General features: G+C 35.3%; 1 protein-coding gene across 1 annotated transcript in view; it reads left to right on the forward strand.

Annotated features, from left to right (window-relative positions):
• The window catches only part of LOC115215846 (sodium- and chloride-dependent glycine transporter 1-like), a 167,112-nt gene that overhangs the window by 47,428 nt on the left and 100,873 nt on the right, over positions 1 to 18,811 (forward strand). Inside the window, exons 3-4 of the mRNA XM_029785184.2 lie at positions 7,611 to 7,742; positions 14,388 to 14,645. Of these exons, the coding sequence (XP_029641044.1) occupies positions 7,611 to 7,742; positions 14,388 to 14,645 (390 nt within the window). The remainder of the gene's footprint in view (positions 1 to 7,610; positions 7,743 to 14,387; positions 14,646 to 18,811) is intronic.

Here is an 18,811-nt window from a genome sequence, read left to right on the forward strand (position 1 = left end):
ACTTTTGACAAGTTGTGGTTCACCTGAGCACTGTATACAATAATTTCATTATTATTTTCATTTATTTACTTATTTTCTACGTAAAAGCTGACCGTGATTTCGATACTGCAAACGTCACGACACAATGCTTATTCTGGTCTTATTTCAGCGACTGTAATTGCCACCATTTTGTAAGAATCTCATACTTTTTTTCTTTTTTTTCTTTTACTTGTTTCAGTCATTTGACTGCGGCCATGCTGGAGCACCGCCTTTAGTCGAGCAAATCGACCCCGGGACTTATTCTTTGTAAGCCCAGTACTTATTCTATCGCTAAGTGACGGGGACGTAAACACACCAGCATCGGTTGTCAAGCAATGCTAGGGGGACAAACACAGACACACAAACATATACACACACACTTATATATATATACACATATATACGACAGGCTTCTTTCAGTTTCCGTCTACCAAATCCACTCACAAGGCTTTGGTCAGCCCGGGGCTATAGCAGAAGACACTTGCCCAAGATGCCATGCAGTGGAACTGAACCCGGAACCATGTGGTTGGTTAGCAAGCTACTTACCACACAGCCACTCCTGCGCCTATACTAGGAACTTTTTCCCAAAAGCTGGTCTGAGAAGAACGAAATAATTTACGGCATTGGCTTGCAAGTTCAAATCTAACTGGTGCACTTTAACATTTCCCAGTCTGTGATGATTCAGTTTGGCGGATCTGGCTTTGATGAAGTTGACACCATTTGGGATTTGTGGTTTTAGAGTATTAGCACAAGACATCGAATGAAATTAGCATTCAGTTACAAGTCGAAATCTGGTGGTAGAATCTGACAGGCTAAGATATGAGGTGATCTGTCTTTTAAGCTTCAGAGCACTTTTCTTTGGCTTTTTGCCATCGACTTTAATAGCAAAGAAAGGGCAAAGACAGAGAAAGAATTAATGGAGAAATAATAGGAAGGGAGAGAGAGGGGCGAAAGAAAGAGACGACAGAGAGGGAGAGAGAGAAAGTGAGAGATGAGAAATAGCTAAAAGAAATAGATAAAAGTAGAGAAAAAAATAAACGAAAAGAGAAAGCAAAATGTGAAGCCAAAAGAAAGAAGAAAGAAGGATGGAATATGTTTGATAGAGGGAAGTTTTTGTGTTGTTACCTTCTTGTGATAGAAGATGTCTTGTGTTGCTGTGAAAAGAAAACCCTAAGGACATCTCAAGATTTGGTTCAGTTCCTTCCAGTTTGGTATTGATTGGTCTCATAACTATAGCACAGTAGTGGGTAAGTGATGAAAGAGAGGAGAGGTAGAAGGAGAGAAGGAAAGAAGAAGAAGAAGAAAAGAAGAAGAAGAAGAAGATGATGATGATGATGATGATGATGATGGTGAAGATGGTGATGATGAAGTAAACCAAAAGAAAAAAGAAAAAGAAAAAGAAGAAGAAGAAGAAGAAAAAGAAGAAGAAGGAGGAGATGATGCTGATGCTGATGCTGAAGAAGAAGAAGAAAAACAAAAGAAAAAACAAAGATGATGAAGAAGAAGAAGAAGAAGAAGAAGAAGAAGAAGAAGAAGAAGAAAAGAAGAAGAAGAAGAAGAAGAAGAAGAAGAAGAAGAAGAAGAAGAAGAAGAAGAAGAAGAAGATGGAGGAGGAGACAAAATTTTGTGCTGGTGCCGAAGTGATAAAGGAAGTTGGTCGTGCGGGTTTGGTGGCGAGGCAAGCCAAGATAGTTTGGAGAGTTACAAGAAGCTTTCTGAAAAATCAATAAATCAAGTAAAGAAAAGAAAGCAACGAACTTAGAGCAAATATATAGTCATGCATGTGTGTGTTTACCATTGTACTCATATATATATATATATATACTAGCAGTATCGCCCGGCGTTGCTCGGGTTTGTAAGGGAAATAACTATATAAGCATTTTTAGAGATGTAAAGTATAATAGCCATCTCAATATGGCTAACCAAAAAGGGGGTTGTTACTGTAGCTTTTTACGTTCTGAGATTTAATAATAAATTTTAGAGAGTTACTTCCCTTATATATGCCAAAAATGCATTAAAAATGGGAAAAATTGATGGTAATTTTTGGTTTTAATCGTAGACTCATCGTAGACGCGCGCTAATACCCAGAAGGGCTCGATATGAATCACGACTATAAGATACCTGGTTTTGGTTAAACTGCACCGCAAAATGTGGAAGTAGTTAGGAATCTAAATCGTAGGAGACAGACAGCACACAACCTCACTTTTATATATAAAGATATATATATATGGTGTGTGTGTATGTTTATGTGTGCGTGTGTGTGTGTGTACATATATAATATATATTCTTTTATTTGCTTCAGTCACTTGACTGTGGTCATGCTGGAGCACCATCTTTTGTCGAACAAATCGACACCAGGACTTATTCTTTGTATGCCTGGTACTTATTATAGCGGTCTGTTTTTGCCGAACCGTTAAGTAACGGGGACGTAAATACACCAGCATGGATTGTCAAGCGATGGTGGTGGTGGTGGTGGTTGTGGTGGAAACACAAATAAGAAATACATATATATACACATACATATATACGACGGGCTTCTTTCAGTTTCCGTCTACCAAATCAACTCACAAGGTTTTGGTCGGCCCGAGGCTATAGTAGAAGACACTTGCTGTGGGTCCCACGCAGTGGCACTGAACCCGGAACCATGTGGGTGGGAAGCAAGCGTCTTACCATACAGCCCCTCTCCTACGCCTTACACACACACACACATATATATATATATATATACATATATATACATACATATACACACACATATATATATATAGTATATATATGATAATATATACTATATATATATAAATCCATATAATACATATATATATACATATATATATATACATATATATATATAGATATATATATATATATATATATATATATATGGCCGCAGTCAACTGACTGAAACAAATAAAAAAATGTATATCTATATAAAAGTACATATGTATGAATGTATATATATGTATATACTAGTGTATATGGGCTTCTGCTTCCGTTTAAAACACATAGCGTGACTTAGCACTTAATTACATAGCTGCCTCGAAATAACTAACAAATCTCGACAGTGTAATTACCTTAAAAGTGATACCACAGGGTTTCCAGTTTGTCTCTCTCTATATTATTATGAGTGTATATAATGGTAACATTTCGTTTGTGTGTGTCTGTGTGTGTGTGTGTGTGTGTATGTATGTGTAAGTGCGTGTATAGAGAGATGTATGTATATATATGTTTGTCTATATGACTGCGCAGCTTCCTCTTCGCTTATGCGTGATTCCGATTTAAGCTATCTTCCAATTATGTCATTGTATGCAGCTTCAATTATGATTTTTATTACAGCTATGTGTCCTTGTACACACACACACAACATAAACACACACACAAACAAACAAACAAGTACACACACGCACACACATATAAAGACCAAAGGGCTTAAGAAGTTCGTGGCACATGGAGCAAGTGACTGCTTAGTATCCCCCGAGGCCCAGCAGTGCCTGTATGTGTGTGCTTGTGTGTATATTTGTTTGAATGTTTGTATAAGTATGTATGTATGTATGTATGCGTTTATACTTATATATATATATGTATATAAATATATATATATATATGCATATATATATGTACATATATATATATATATATATATATACATATTTTACACATAAATATACATATATATGTATATTATACATACATAAGATATATAGATATATATTATCATGCATATATATTTACTCATCCATATATATATATTATATATATATATTATTATACATACATATATCGTATAGACATACGTATATATATATAAAATATATGTATATATATATATATATATATATTATATATACATGTACACGTATATATACATATATATATTATATGCAAACAGGTTGAGATAAAGATACGTATATATGTGTGTGTGTGTCGCACGCGTGTGTGTATACACATACAAATATGTTTCCATATATGCATGCATACTCCTACGCCTACGATTGATAGAGACAGACAGACAAACAGACAGGCAGACTGGCAGAACTGTAGCGAAATATATTGCTCGGAATTTTAAATTGATCATAAAATGTCACTTCGTCTAGCTGATAATAAACGGTTCCAGCTTTCGCTTAACAAATCAGTTCCTTACTGAAACCCCGAAGGCCTGTTTTCGCGTGAGAGAGAATAGGATTCGAATTCAGAATGCAAAGAGATAAAAAAAACATTCTGTTGACGGTTTAGAAATTCGCCGAATTTACTGATCTAGATTTGTACTTTCTCACTCCTGAAAATATAAAAAGTTAAATAGGCTTAGCCAGGATTTGAATGTAAACAGAGTGAATCACAACATATATCATTCCTATTCCACAATCTCAAAGACTACAAACCTGGCAATTCTCTGTCTGTTGTGCGTATGTGTGTGTGAGTTTGGTGTGTGTGTGTGCATATGTGGGTGAATGTATGTGTGTAGGTTTGTGATTAACCCTCCTCCATGGCTTGACAAATGACGCTGATTTAGAAAAAGAGATAGAAACTCTAGACATTCAAATAATAAATACTCAGGTCGTCTCCAAGTTGGTGCCCCAACACAGCTGCAGCCCAGTGCCTGAAAGAAGTAAGAGTAAAAACTTAGATATAACTGATATTTTGACAGAAAATTGTCTATTATCCGTACAGAATAAAAAAAAACACTCATTATAAGATCTCATATATTTTGTTGAGAGTACTTGTTAAAATCTGGCGCAGAAGTGGCTGTGTGGTAAGTAGCTTGCTTACTAACCACATGATTCCGGGTTCAGTCACACTGCGTGGCACCTTGGGCAAGTGTCTTCTACTATAGCCTCGGGCCAATCAAGGCCTCGTGAGTGGATTTGGTAGATCTGTATATTCATATACATATATATATATATATATATATATATATATATATATATTTGTATATATATACACAAATATATATATACATAATATTATTTATTTATTCATTTAACACATATATACATATATGCACACACATAATATATATGTTACTCACACACATACACACACACACACACACAAATGTTCAAACAACAGTACAAGTTAGTATCTTGGGAGGAAGTGAATATGTCAGTAGTTTCTGGTAAGGCTGTTTATTGAGAAATTCTGTAATTGTCACCAATATCCAATTATATATAGTTAAGTCAGTGTTAACATATTCATTGTAGTTGTGACCATCACATCTAAGTAGAAATACTTGTTCATTGAGAAAGTGATAATATCTAACGTTAGTAACCTATACGGTAACTTAACTCTGTAGCTAAGTTATATTAATCTAAACCGTTCAAACCTAGGTCGTAGTTTTGTCCTCTGTTAATGTGGATTGGTGAAAAGTGACATAATTAAGCCTCAAGCTTGCTCTGTTTGATTTAATATCGGCACTCAATCTGTGGACAACTACCTGTGCAATGTTTGCTTCAAGTGTACCTTTAACACTCCCATATTCTCACAGAGGGGACGAACTGGCAATATAGTAATAACACTGGCAGTGTTTCTTCTGATTTTTTGCGCCCTGAATTGAAATCTAGCATTTGGTAACAACTTTGCGTTTCTTCTTTTGTAGTCAAGGAAAAAAACCCCACCAATCCAGGGTGGGTTAACCGCGGGGATTTAAGCTCACCGAACAAGAAATTTTGTGGTATCTATTTCAGGTCTTGTATCCTGGAAGCCTAGATTCAACGACAGTGGCCCCAAGCGGTGTCATCCTGTTGCAACCTTTTGCAAAATCAGTGCGGTATTGAGAGGAAGGCTTGCATACAAGAGCAGCTGCTAATCTTTCAATGAAACACTTGCCAAGGCATATTGCCCAACACTGACCACGGAGGATCTACACGTTGTTGCAAATATTCCGCTAAGCTCTCAAGTGGAATAATAAACTCCATTACAAGATGTGGTTCTTTCTTCTACAGACACACAAATCATGGCTTCCTCCGATCTTACACTCTCCACGAAATAGTTCATGGACATGGTTCTTTCTTTGACACAAAGATAAAAAATATATGGAAGACAATTCGGGATATATTTCGTATGAGATTTTCTCAGCAAAACAGATTTCACTCTACTTGCTGAAGCAGTGAACAAAAGAATCATTAAATAGACCTACAATATTTTACATGAGTAGTCTTGAATAACTAGCGTATTTACAAAAATAAATCACTGAGGTTAATTACTCATTAACATCATTGATTTATTTGTCAAACTATAGAGAGTGGTGTGTGTGTGTATTTTGTAAGGGCGAAGAGAATTAATTGGTTCCTACCGCTGCTGATGTTATTGTAATAAGTGTTGTGTTGTTCTAATATAAAGATAATTAATTTTGTAGAGATAGAGAAATGGTAGTGACGTGTGAAGTGGAGATGGATGACAAAGATAGGAAGGATTGGTCAAGATATCGTTGATAGTTTCCACACACAACAATTTATGGCTTTGTACCAAATTTTGAATCATTAACTAAAACCAAAACTACAAATCTTCACATTGATTCAAAACTATGAATTTATATGAAACCTGATTGTGGTTAATTAGCTTACTAGAAATGGCAGTCAAAGATCTCTGTATTCACACACTAAAGTTCTTTTTTGTAAATCGTATAATATATAAAGTAGTCTTATATACATTATATCTGAATATAGTTGATAGTTTCCACACACAACAATTTATGGCTTTGTACCAAATTTTGAATCATTAACTAAAACCAAAACTACTTTACATATACCACATTCATAACAAATCTTCACATTGATTCAAAACTATGAATTTATATGAAACCTGATTGTGGTTATTTAGCTTACTAGAAATGGCAGTCAAATATCTCTGTAATCACACACTAAAGTTTTTTTTGTAAATCGTATAATATATAAAGTAGTCTTACGTACATTATATCTGAATATAAACGAGAATGACCAAGGCTAGAGCGCTTTCAACTATAGATTTACAAACGCTGACTTGGTAATTAACAACCACAATAACCAACACAAATTAACAAAGGAGGAGAATAGTTGAATCAGGAGAATTTTTTAATTACTTGTTCTCAATCTATGGAGCCTGTAGCAATGTAAGATAGTGTCTAGTTTGGTGCATATGAACTCAGGACGTTGCGCGGGGAAAAAAACAGTACATGTTTTCTGTTTAATCTATTAGAACCGGGGAAAAAGGTGTAAAGTTTGTTTCCGGCGGGGTTTGGAAATGCAGCAATTAAAATGAATGTAATAAGCGCGAGAAGTGGAAAAGAAAATATCTGACATTTCTTCACAAATTCATTTACCTCGATAATGATAGACATTTAAGTTTTGTCACAGTAAGTGCATCTATTTTAAATACTACACATTAGTATCTAAAAACAGTAGAGCCAGGAAACAGACGGAAAGGGAACGAAAGAGATGTCTGCATGGTGAATTCCTGCAAAACCGACCAAGGACCACATGATGATGTTAAACTAGGTTTCGTGTTGGGCCTAGTATTCAAATCGCATGACGTTTACTATTACGCTTTAAACTTTATGCCTTCCACTAATAAAGATAAGACGACCAACTTTTTGATTTTTATATTATTTTCTTTTGTAGGTGCCTTTTTACTCCCGTACATTATTTCACTCATCTTCTTGGGAATTCCTTACGTTTTCCTGGAAATATCATTCGGACAGTTTGCCGGACGTGGACCGCTAAGTATCTGGAAAGCCAGTCCAGCTTTTAAAGGTAACAATTATGTTATTAATATATTATCAGAATCAGTAAAATGTCGGATATAAGGTATTTGGTTACGTCTCTTCATCTGCTGATTTTACAATTTGGAATCTACCTTACTTATTTACTAGATCGAAGCTGCAAGATGTAAACATATGTTACGTAAGCTCCAAGATGCAATCCACAATTGTTATGGAAATATATGGTTTATGGTGTAATGGAAAGTGTAACCAGATTGTTTAAGTTATATACGCAACGCTAGGTTTAATTATCATAACGTGAGTAAAACCTGTCAAAATAAACAACACGTAATAGAAGACGAAAGCCACAAGGTGTAATGCGAAATGTATTGCTATACGTAATTATAAGATATAACTGTGTGGTTAGAAACTCACTTTGCAACCATTTGGTTTCGGTGTAAGTTCAACTGTACGGTTACCTTCGACACGTGTCTTCTACTAAATCTCTGGATCGACCAATGACTTGTAAGAGAATATGATATACAGAAACAGTGTGGAAACCCGTTATATATATATATATATATATATAGATAAGAAAGTTTGTTTGGTAAAGCACGTGGGTGAATATATAAGAAAATAGTAAAGTGTGAAAAAACGACAGAAGGCTTAAATGTTAAAAAATATATATATTTGTGTCAAAATGTCTGGAGAATATTGGAAAAATTTTTTTTTTTTTTTTTTTTTTTTTTTCCTTTCCTTAAAATGACATAATTTAAAAAATTTTTTAAGAAATTACCGGTTTCGCGTGTAGCTTTTCAAATTGCATGGAATTATCGTTGTTTTTATTTCCAGGAGATTTCTTCCCCTTATTTAGAAATCTCCTGGAAATAAAAACAACGATAATTCCATGCAATATAAACATAACGTCACAAGAAATTTGAAAAGCTACACGCGAAACCGGTAATTTCTTTAAAAATTTTTAAAATTATGTCATTTTAAGGAAAGGAAAAAAAAAAAAAAAAAATTTTCCAATATTCTCCAGACATTTTGACACAAAATATATATTTTTTAACATTTAAGCCTTCTGTCGTTTTTTCACACTTTACTATTTTCTTATATATATATATATATACACTCTTATACACACGAGTAAGTGAGATTTTACTCGAATAACGAAGGTAGTGCATTAAGAAGTAGTTCATACTTTCAAAATAAGTTTCCCTGTCAAATTCAAATACTTATTCGTCAAATTGAATTATATCAAATAATATATCACAGGTACTATTACAATTCAAGTTTTGATCACAACTGCCCGTCATACAGAAACGTGAAACTCAGAGTAGGCGTTTTCTGTGATGTTCTCACAGCTTTAATAAAAATGTATATGTATATATACATACATACATACATACATACATACATACATACATACATATATATATATATATATATATAATATATATATATATATATATATATATATATATATATATATATATACATATATATATAGTACAAAGTTTCATAGTGGTTATGAAATTACCCACTATGGGATATCAGTTATCCATATGATGTTCTCATTTGTATAATTAAGAAATAATGTGAAATTATATATATATATATCTAAAACTAAAGTGGGGGTGATATTTCGACGTAGGAAAAATATAGGAAAATATGTTCATGCATACATATATACATACACACATACATATAAAATAGTCCGACTTACAGAATATAAACGATATCAGGAGTTAAATGGGTAGAGTTTTACTAGTCCAACAGCTGCTTCTGGGGGCTTGGTGGTCCGGAATTATGATAGTTACTTTGATCCATTATCGGATAACACCGCCTCCGTCTTCAGGGGAGAATTCTACATTGGTGACATTTCTTTCGCATATCCGCATTTTAAATTTCTTCTAAACTTTCAAATAAACTATTTCCCACGTTCCTCTTAGCTTCCCCTCCATATCCAACATACGACCCAGATTTCTTCCAAATCTTTAAATCTCTGACTTCCACTTTCCTCTCAGCCTCCCTACCCTCCCAACCTCAGAGAGTACTTCACAAAACCTCACTCATTCGAAAAGTACTAACCCAATTCCTTTGTCCCACTAACAACTACACCACCTCATCGGAAAAATTCTTTCCCATAAATCCCTATATACTCTGACAGCACAACATGTAAGCGTATTTGTAGAAAGAGGAAGGCGGCGAGCTGGCAGAAACGTTAGCACGCCGGGAGAAATGCTTAGCGGTATTTCGTCTGCCGTTACGTTCTGAGTTCAAATTCCGCCGAGGTTGACTTTGCCTTTCATCCTTTCGGGGTCGATAAATTAAGTACCAGTTCCGCACTGGGGTCGATGTAATCGACTTAATACCTATGACTGTCCTTGTTTGTCCCCTCTAAGTTTAGCCCCTTGTGGGTAATAGAGAAATAGGTATTTGTAGAAACTTTTGTTAAAAAGTATCCATTTTTCTGAATGTAACGAGGCAACAAAATCGGAGGTGTATACATGTACTTTTATTTCTACGATTTTTTCATTTCACGTTTGTTTCATTCATTGTTTGCAATGTTCTCTCCTCCCCCCACCCTCTCTCTCTCTCTCTCTCACTCACTGCAAAGCTGATGGCCTGCTGAGTTCTAATCTCCATGTTGCTTTGAGGGGAAGGCAAAACTTGGCAAATTGCTTCCCCCGCTGTGGTTCGACTAGCGTGATGTTTGTTTAAAAGAGAGAGAGAGTATGACAGTAATAGAATAATGAAATCAATAATGAAAGCAATATATTTACTAAGCAAGTTAGCACTACTATACAAAGAAATGATTAGACGTAAAATATCATAAAAATCATTATAATTGGGAATGAAATGTGAACATATTATCAAGCGGCTAGAGGAAAACCGCCCGGAGGGCGGTCTTTCTGCTAGTAAGATATAATTACAAGACTAAATTTACGAAACGTAATACAAGAATGTTGCTGAATGTTGTCGGATGACGAAGATGAAGTCTTGTTTTCAAATCTGAGTTGACTATAATGACCGTTGATAATATAACACCAGCAATTCCGTTTCCATAGGATCTATATAACAGGGCCTCTCAATCGGAAAGCCATATTCACATTTCATTTAATGTTCTACTGTTGTTGCTAATTTTTATAAGGATTTCTATGATGAGGCATACGGCAATTCTTGTTGTTGCTGTTGCGGTTTCTACCTTATATTGTCCATCTTTTAAAAGTATTGGGGGCTGATGTAATTGACTAAGCCTCTACCCAAAATTTTGAGGCCTCTGCCTATAGGAGAAAGATTATTATCATCATCACCATCATCATCATCATCATTATTAGTTGCAGTATTACTAAAGCGGCGAGCTGAACGTATTGTTAGCACGTCGGCAAAATTCTTAGCGGCATTTCGTCCGTCTTTACGTTCTGAGTTCAAATTCCGCCGAGGCCGACATTAGCTTTCATCTTTTTAGAGTCGATAAAATAAGTACTCGTTGAACACTGGGGTCGATTTGATGGACTAGTCCTCTTCCACGAAATTTCAGGCCCTGTGTCTTCAGGAGAAAAACTTATTATTATTATCATTATTATTATTATTATTATTATTATTATTATTATTATTATTATTTGATGAAAACTCACATCTTATTTTGCTGGGTATGGTGGAAAATGTTTTCTATCCACAGCCAGCAGACTAAGGTGACACTTGTTAACTAGTCATGCTTCAAGAATCTTGTGAAGAATTCTTGCAATGCTGATTTTTTCAAGCAATGCTGATTTTTGTAGGTGTTCTATCTTCACTCTTGCACCGATCTTTTTCAGCCATGCTGGCAGTTGAGTGCTGATACTTCCAAGTGCACCAATTATTATTGGTAGCATATCTATTCTCTTCATTCACCACAACCTTCAATTTGCCCACTTTAATTTGTCATAGTAATCACAAGTTCATATTTCCCACTTCAAATGATAATTATTATCTCTCTTTATCACAGGTTTTGTTGCAGCTTCTAGAGACTTGCATGCGTAAGCGGGCTTGCTACCTGCAGCCTACGGTACCATGCTATCCGTTATTTTATGCTATCTAATACTGCTCGGTTATTCTGGTCGTACCAAGGAAGCAAACCTTTTGTAACAGTTCTATTGTGCACTCTATTTCAATTTCTATTATATTCCCCTTGATGCCTTCTAATATTGTTCCTAAGGACCCAGCCCTTCTTCATTTTCCACGCCCGAACCTTTTCGTACTTAAGAGGGTTGTACTATCTATCTTTTCGTTTTCCTTCATGACTATTCGTGGGTGAAAGGGTCAACATCATCTATATAGCATATGTGGTGAATCTTGCCCACCACCACTAGGCCCGGTCTGTTACGCTCTAGCACCTATACTATTTTTGGGATTTTGATAGTCTTCGACTCCGCCATTCTTTAATGTGTGTGCCCATATTACGTCTTGCCTTTCTCTAGGCCCCACTTTACGCACAGTTTCCAATGTAGCACCTTCGCTACATGATCGTTTCGCCGCAACTTGTAATGGTTTTAGACAAGTCTATGACATATGTTCATGATATGGGCAATGGCTTCTTCCACTCTATTGCAGATGCAGCACATCGTAGACACTTGCTCATTCCTAAGGTTGACCATCGACTTCGTGGTCAATGCTTGGTCTTGCGCTACCAGTATAGTGCTCTCGGTCTCTTTTTATTAGTGTTTCTCTCATCAGAAAATCCCACCTATTTTCCAGAAACGTTTTCTTTTGGCTACATGGAACTGATTGTGTAGTCCCTTCTTGTGCAATTCTTCTTCATGCTCTTTTTGTAATTCTTCCTTTGTTTTTTTCTTTCCTTTTTCTCTGCTTTCTACACTTATTATTATTATTATTATTATTATTATTATTATTATTATTATTATTATTATTATTATTATTATTATTATTATTTTTGCAGAAGAATTTTAAAAATCAGTCAGCCAATATCATTTAAGATCACTGCAAATAAATTGTTGTGCATTTACCTTCTGAAATAAAATCTAACCAGCATTGTACAAACATTTCTCGCTTCCGATGATCAATAACTTAACATTTAAGTACTGGTATAGATGTAAATGACAACCAACCTTCTCCCTAAACTGTATGAATTTCCCAAGGCTATAAATTCGGTGAGGGTCACTCGAATCTTAGACGGAAGAGAATGGGAAAGCAAATGCCTTGCGGTACTCAATTACGATTCTCCGTATACTTAGTTCACATACAAAGTCAAGTTAATTCGTATCTTTTGGGAACTGATTAGAGTTGGCACCAGCCTAGGTTCGATACAAATTATTTCTACACATTTCCTCTGTCTTTGTTTACTCTTGCCAAGGCAAGATATCATTACATTCTTATATCCCTTTATTCTTCACTGAATGTTCTTAAATGATTACAGGAATCATGGGATACGGTCATAAAAGTTTTCATCTGACCATACGAAAATCAGGACTGGTTTCAGCCTGCCACTTATTTCGGCGTTCTCTATACATCGAGTGGCTAATCCACAGAATTAAAAGCAGAATTTCGCCTTATAAACATACAAACATGTGCCTAGTTATTGCATACATCGCTTCAGATTAATTAAATTTTATAATTAGATATTTTCCCTGTATAGAGCTAGGACTAATTTTATTGCTTCGGTGAGATAGAACTTTTTCGGTAACATTGAAACGCTTTCCTTGTGTTCCTAAACACACGATGGTTGTCAACTCGTTGACGAATTTGACCATCACTGATAAATTATCTGACAGTACACTCGCATTGTTTTTAATATTTATATGTTAAAAGCAATGCGAGTCTACTGTCCACGTACTGAAATTTAGTTGATAACAGCTTGCACAACACCTCCCAAACTCTCACCTACGAAAACAAATAGTCCGGAAAGAGTAACATGCCCAACTTTGTAATGCGGCGAGTGTTATTTCGGAATTTTCTTCTAGTGTGTGGTGTGTAATGACAACATTTTCGAATGAGAGATGGATTGTTTTTGATTACTTAAAATTTATATATTTTATCGATTACATTGTTTGCATCCTTTTGTCTCGGAAGACTATGGAGTTGCGCATAAACTAATCCAGTCTGGTTTTTATATTTCATGTCCTCTCCAGTTTCCTCTCTTGTTTTGCGGAGGCCTGGGCTTAGATGTAAGAAAATCCTGGGTAGCCCAATCGTCAAGATTCCTCTCTCGACCTTGCTGATGTAGTCCAAAGAAGTGCAGAGCCTTACGTTTGGCACCGGCTTGGTTGCAGGAGCTGCCGGAAGAGTATCGCGTCGAACACTAAACCACTTACGGGGCTCCACTCCAGATTTCTTTAAAGGTTGTCTCCTTTCCGTAACTCTGGATAGGGATCCATACCAGGTACTGTCAGCTGGAGCCAGCTGAGCTTGGAACGCATCAGCTTCGGATGCGCGACAGCATATTGTCCTGCTGGATTTTATATATCGTAGGTGAAGACCCGTTTTCCAGAAGTACGTTTAAATGATTGTTCCGAAGAAAGTTCCACATTATACTATACGGCACATATTACACACCAATACTCTCATTCCTAACTTATCTTCGATGCCTCTCCATTCATGTATGATGTGACGTTAAATTATAGCAGCAGCAACAAGAAGAATCATTGTTCTCACTCACTTTATTAATTATCTTTTTTTTTTTACTCTTTCACAGGTATTGGCTACTCCATGATAACCATAGGGGCCATCCTTGCCATTTACTACAATGTCATTTTGGCATATTCATTTCATTTCTTCTTTGCCTCCCTCCGGAAGAATTTGCTATGGGCTAACTGTTTAAATCCTTGGAATACTTGCAACTGTTTTTCCGAAACACAAAATGCCATGCTTAAAAGTTTCACAGACACACTGGCTGGTCCTAATTTTACCGATTTTAGGAGTTTTCTTGATGAAAAACATTCACATTGCTACAGTAAGTTTGGTTACATTTTTCACTTGAGACAATTGTATAAATATAGATTTAACAAGAGAAGTTGACTGCATGATGATAACCTACGTGGAACTCTAATTCATACGTCCAACAGCAATACACACACACACATACACCTGTAAACATATACGCACACACACACATATACATACATGAATACACACATACATACATACATACTTGCACGCATGTATATTTGTGCATGTGTGTGTAAGCATGGGTTTTGGTTAATAAGTTCACTTTTTCACCTCGTGGCCTTGAGTTCAGTTTCAACACGCATTATACTGAGCAAGAAATGTTTGCTCCAGCCCAGGGTCGATCAATGCCTTGAGAGAGATTATTTTGGTTGATAGAAACAGTGGAAAATTTCGTCGCGTATGTAAATATATATATATATATATATAACATTATTGGTGAATTGAAGAAATGGAGCTGAACGCAGATTGAACAGAATCGTTTTATTTCATTCTACACGTGTTTCGAAAGGCACAATTACCAAAATCCGATGAATAATGGGACCATATTGTGTCTTTCTCTTCAGGAAGAAAAAAGGAAATCCGTTGGAAAAACCGGTTTATGAATGCGTTGGTTTTACAAACCAACTCCTTAAGGAAGGCATCCTTTGGTGGTATAGGAATATCCTTAAGGGACGCATCAATCTCGAACAACTCCTCCATTATTGGCGTCGGTTAAAGTAGCAGTTTCTTGACGAAGCGGTATGTATTATGTGAATAGAAAGATGATAATCTTGTAGTAGATTAATCAAAAGTTTAACCGATACCTTAGTAGCAAAAATCACAGCAGTGAACAGCACGGTTGGAGGTACAACAACCATCTGGCGTTGCACCGTGCGTTGGTGCGGATAATTGAAATTAAAACATTATTGGTGAATTGAAGAAATGGAGCTCCATTTCTTCAATTCACCAATAATGTTTTAATTTCAATTATCCGCACCAACGCACGGTGCAACGCCAGATGGTTGTACCTCCAACCGTGCTGTTCACTGCTGTGATTTTTGCTACTAAGGTATCGGTTAAACTTTTGATTAATCTACTACAAGATTATTCATCTTTCTATTTCACATAATATATATATATATATATATATATATATATACTCATAAAATATAGGATAGCGAAATTGTAGTAATTTTACTAACAGTGGCCTAGCATGTATAAAAAGTCAATAGACGAACATATATTCCATATAAAATTTGTCTACATTTAAACACAAAAGAGGCGACCCTTAATAGGCAACCTTACGTGCGAGAAGTAGCAGTCAAAACGTAGCCACTAATAGGAACTTCGCCTAGCAAATTATTTTATTTGCTAATTTGAGTTCGAAACCTGGGTATGGGTGTAAAATAAAAAAAAAAGCAAGGTAAATGTTTTTATTTTTTATTCCCTTCGAAATTGCTCTTAAATGTGGTTTTGGTCGTTTTGACTGCTACTTCTGCCATGCAAGGCTGCCTGTTAAGGGTCGCCTCTCTTGTGTTTAAATGTACACTAATTATACATGAAGGGTCGTTCCTTATGTTTGTTGTGCCCACATGCATATATATATATATATATGTATATGTATCTTTATATGTATATATACGTATAGATGTATTACATATATGTATGTATATATGCATATATATATATATATATATATAAAGTAAGCAACAAGAATATCTTCGGTAATTTGGTACGATCATTTCATGTTACATCATTTTACTAAACATTGTAAGTATTACAACAGTTTTAAAATGTTCAGCAATCTCCAGCCATTCATAGAGGTTTTCCATCAATACATATACTTATTTTCATGTAATCTGGTACATCTGACTTAAGTATCATATTCATTTGAATCGAAATTTTGCTGAACTTATGTATATATATATATACAGTCAATCTATATACATACATACAGACAAACATACATGCATACATACGTAAATATATACGGTTAGAGAGGGGTAGAGAGAACAGGTAAACTTGAGATACGCTAGTGTACGTATATGCATGCCATCTTACTTGAATACATCCTATAAAGGAGCTGGTTTTACAAAGAAACAATGTCCGATCGGAACAGTTTACTTCGCTTTAACAGCAAGGTGTTTACATGTTTAACTTACTAATATAGGCAAGTGCACCAATAATTATTTTGAGAAATGCGGTAGGCGAATTTTTGTCTTCGAATCAATTATTTATAGATACATTTTCTTGCTTATTTTGAAAGAAATGCTTATATCAGCGAAATAGTTAACCTCTACAATGCTTCATACGTTTGCTTAATTATCTTCTGAATAAGTAAGTCACGCTTATAATATCTGTACTTGGGGGAAGTTTTCATTGGAACGATGCATTGATATTTTTGCATCGATATACATGTTTTCACTCAACAGTGCCTGTATACTTATTTAAGTATTATGTTTCTTATGGATGTTATTGTATACAGTTAAAGCATTAGAATGTAGTATGTTGAGATAAAATTCAGTAACAGCTGATCACCGACCTAAGATCTTCCACAGAAATTGATACTGTCGACATTTTTGGTTAGATGTTTGGTATCTGTGTCAGCATTTCTGTCCTTCATGAGATATTTTGTAGTTATCTCACCCTTTTGAAGTTCAAACGAACAACTTTCCTAAATGACATGATGTAACAAGTACAATTCCAAGAGTTTCAATACCCTTTGTCAATGTTGGCATCGTCCAATGCGGTGAGCTGGAAGAATCGTTCGCCTGCCGTACAAAATGCTCTGCGGCATTTCGTCCGTCATTAGGTTCTGAATAGAAACTTCGCCGGAGTCAACTTTGCCTTTTATTGTTCCGAGTTCAATGAAACAAATACCAGTTGAGCACTGGGGGTCAATGTTATCGATGTGTCCTTCCTTCGAAAAACCTATTTCAGTTATGCATTGCTGTGTTTTTCTTGTAGATCATTCTCGCGGTTTAATAGCCTAGTAGATATAGGATTGCATGAAAGGTCGTCATAAAGAGACGACATCTTGATATATTCACACAGTCCCGTAATACGTTCTTTTCTTCGCGTTTGAACACTGGTTGACATTTATTTTTACAACTGTTGTTTAGTTTCTCTGACTGAATACCAGCTAATGACACTTAAATATTGTCTGGATTGACATTAAGCAACGTTCACCTTTGTTTCTTCTGTGATAAAGTCTGTTAATCTCATTATTTCGTTTTAAGCTTCTAGCATGGTTTTAAGAAACAAAGTAGATCTAAATCACAACGTTATACATAATTCCGTTCGTATATCAACTGAAAATGTTGCTACTAATCCCAGCTGTTTCTCAGCGTTGTGAAGTTTTCCAATATTGATCTTCAGACTGTCCACAATAAAATTATAAATTACATTGATGTCTTTTGCCGACAAATAACTAAAAGAAGAGCCACTAGAGAATTGTTAAGGAAATAACAGTGGATTAACTCCAAAACAAACAGTAGCACAAAGAGAATATCTCTATGGAATATTCCTTTCGAACGATTTATAGCATCGAAGATAACCGTTTTTCCCTAAGAATTACGAAGAATATTGATCAGGTTTCTGATAATTTTTCAATTGCGGTTACTTGGGCAGCAGGTACTTTTGACAAGTGCAGTCTACCCAGTAAAAATAACTAATCATTCTACACTGAAACGGCGCTCGTTACGTAAATACATAAGTCTCTCTGCCTCCCTTAGTGTCCATTTATATGAACTTACGTATAAAAATATATATATATGTGTGTATAACTAAGTGTACTTATATATAAATGTGGTGTGTGTGTGTGTGTGTGTGTATGTATTAGTTTAAAACCTGACAGTCTACTCAGAGCTGTATCCGATTCGGGGTAGGTTAATGGGCTTCCGCTTATATAAGGTTGGTCGATATGTCTGTGTGAGTGGTAAAAATTTAATGCAAGATATAAAATGCTGTGTTACGGTAGGTTTACATACGTACGCGTGCATGCACACGTATACGCACATATGCTAGAGCAAACACTCACACGCATGTATCTATATATATATGTATATATATATATGTATATATATATATATAATATATTATATATATATATATATATATATATATATATATATATAGGTTGTGAGAGGTAATAGTTTCAGTGAGACCCAAAGGTGTCAGGTAATGCTGAAT

Source organism: Octopus sinensis, linkage group LG9 (assembly GCF_006345805.1).
Source record: "Octopus sinensis linkage group LG9, ASM634580v1, whole genome shotgun sequence".
NCBI classification, from domain to species: Eukaryota; Metazoa; Mollusca; class Cephalopoda; order Octopoda; family Octopodidae; genus Octopus; species Octopus sinensis.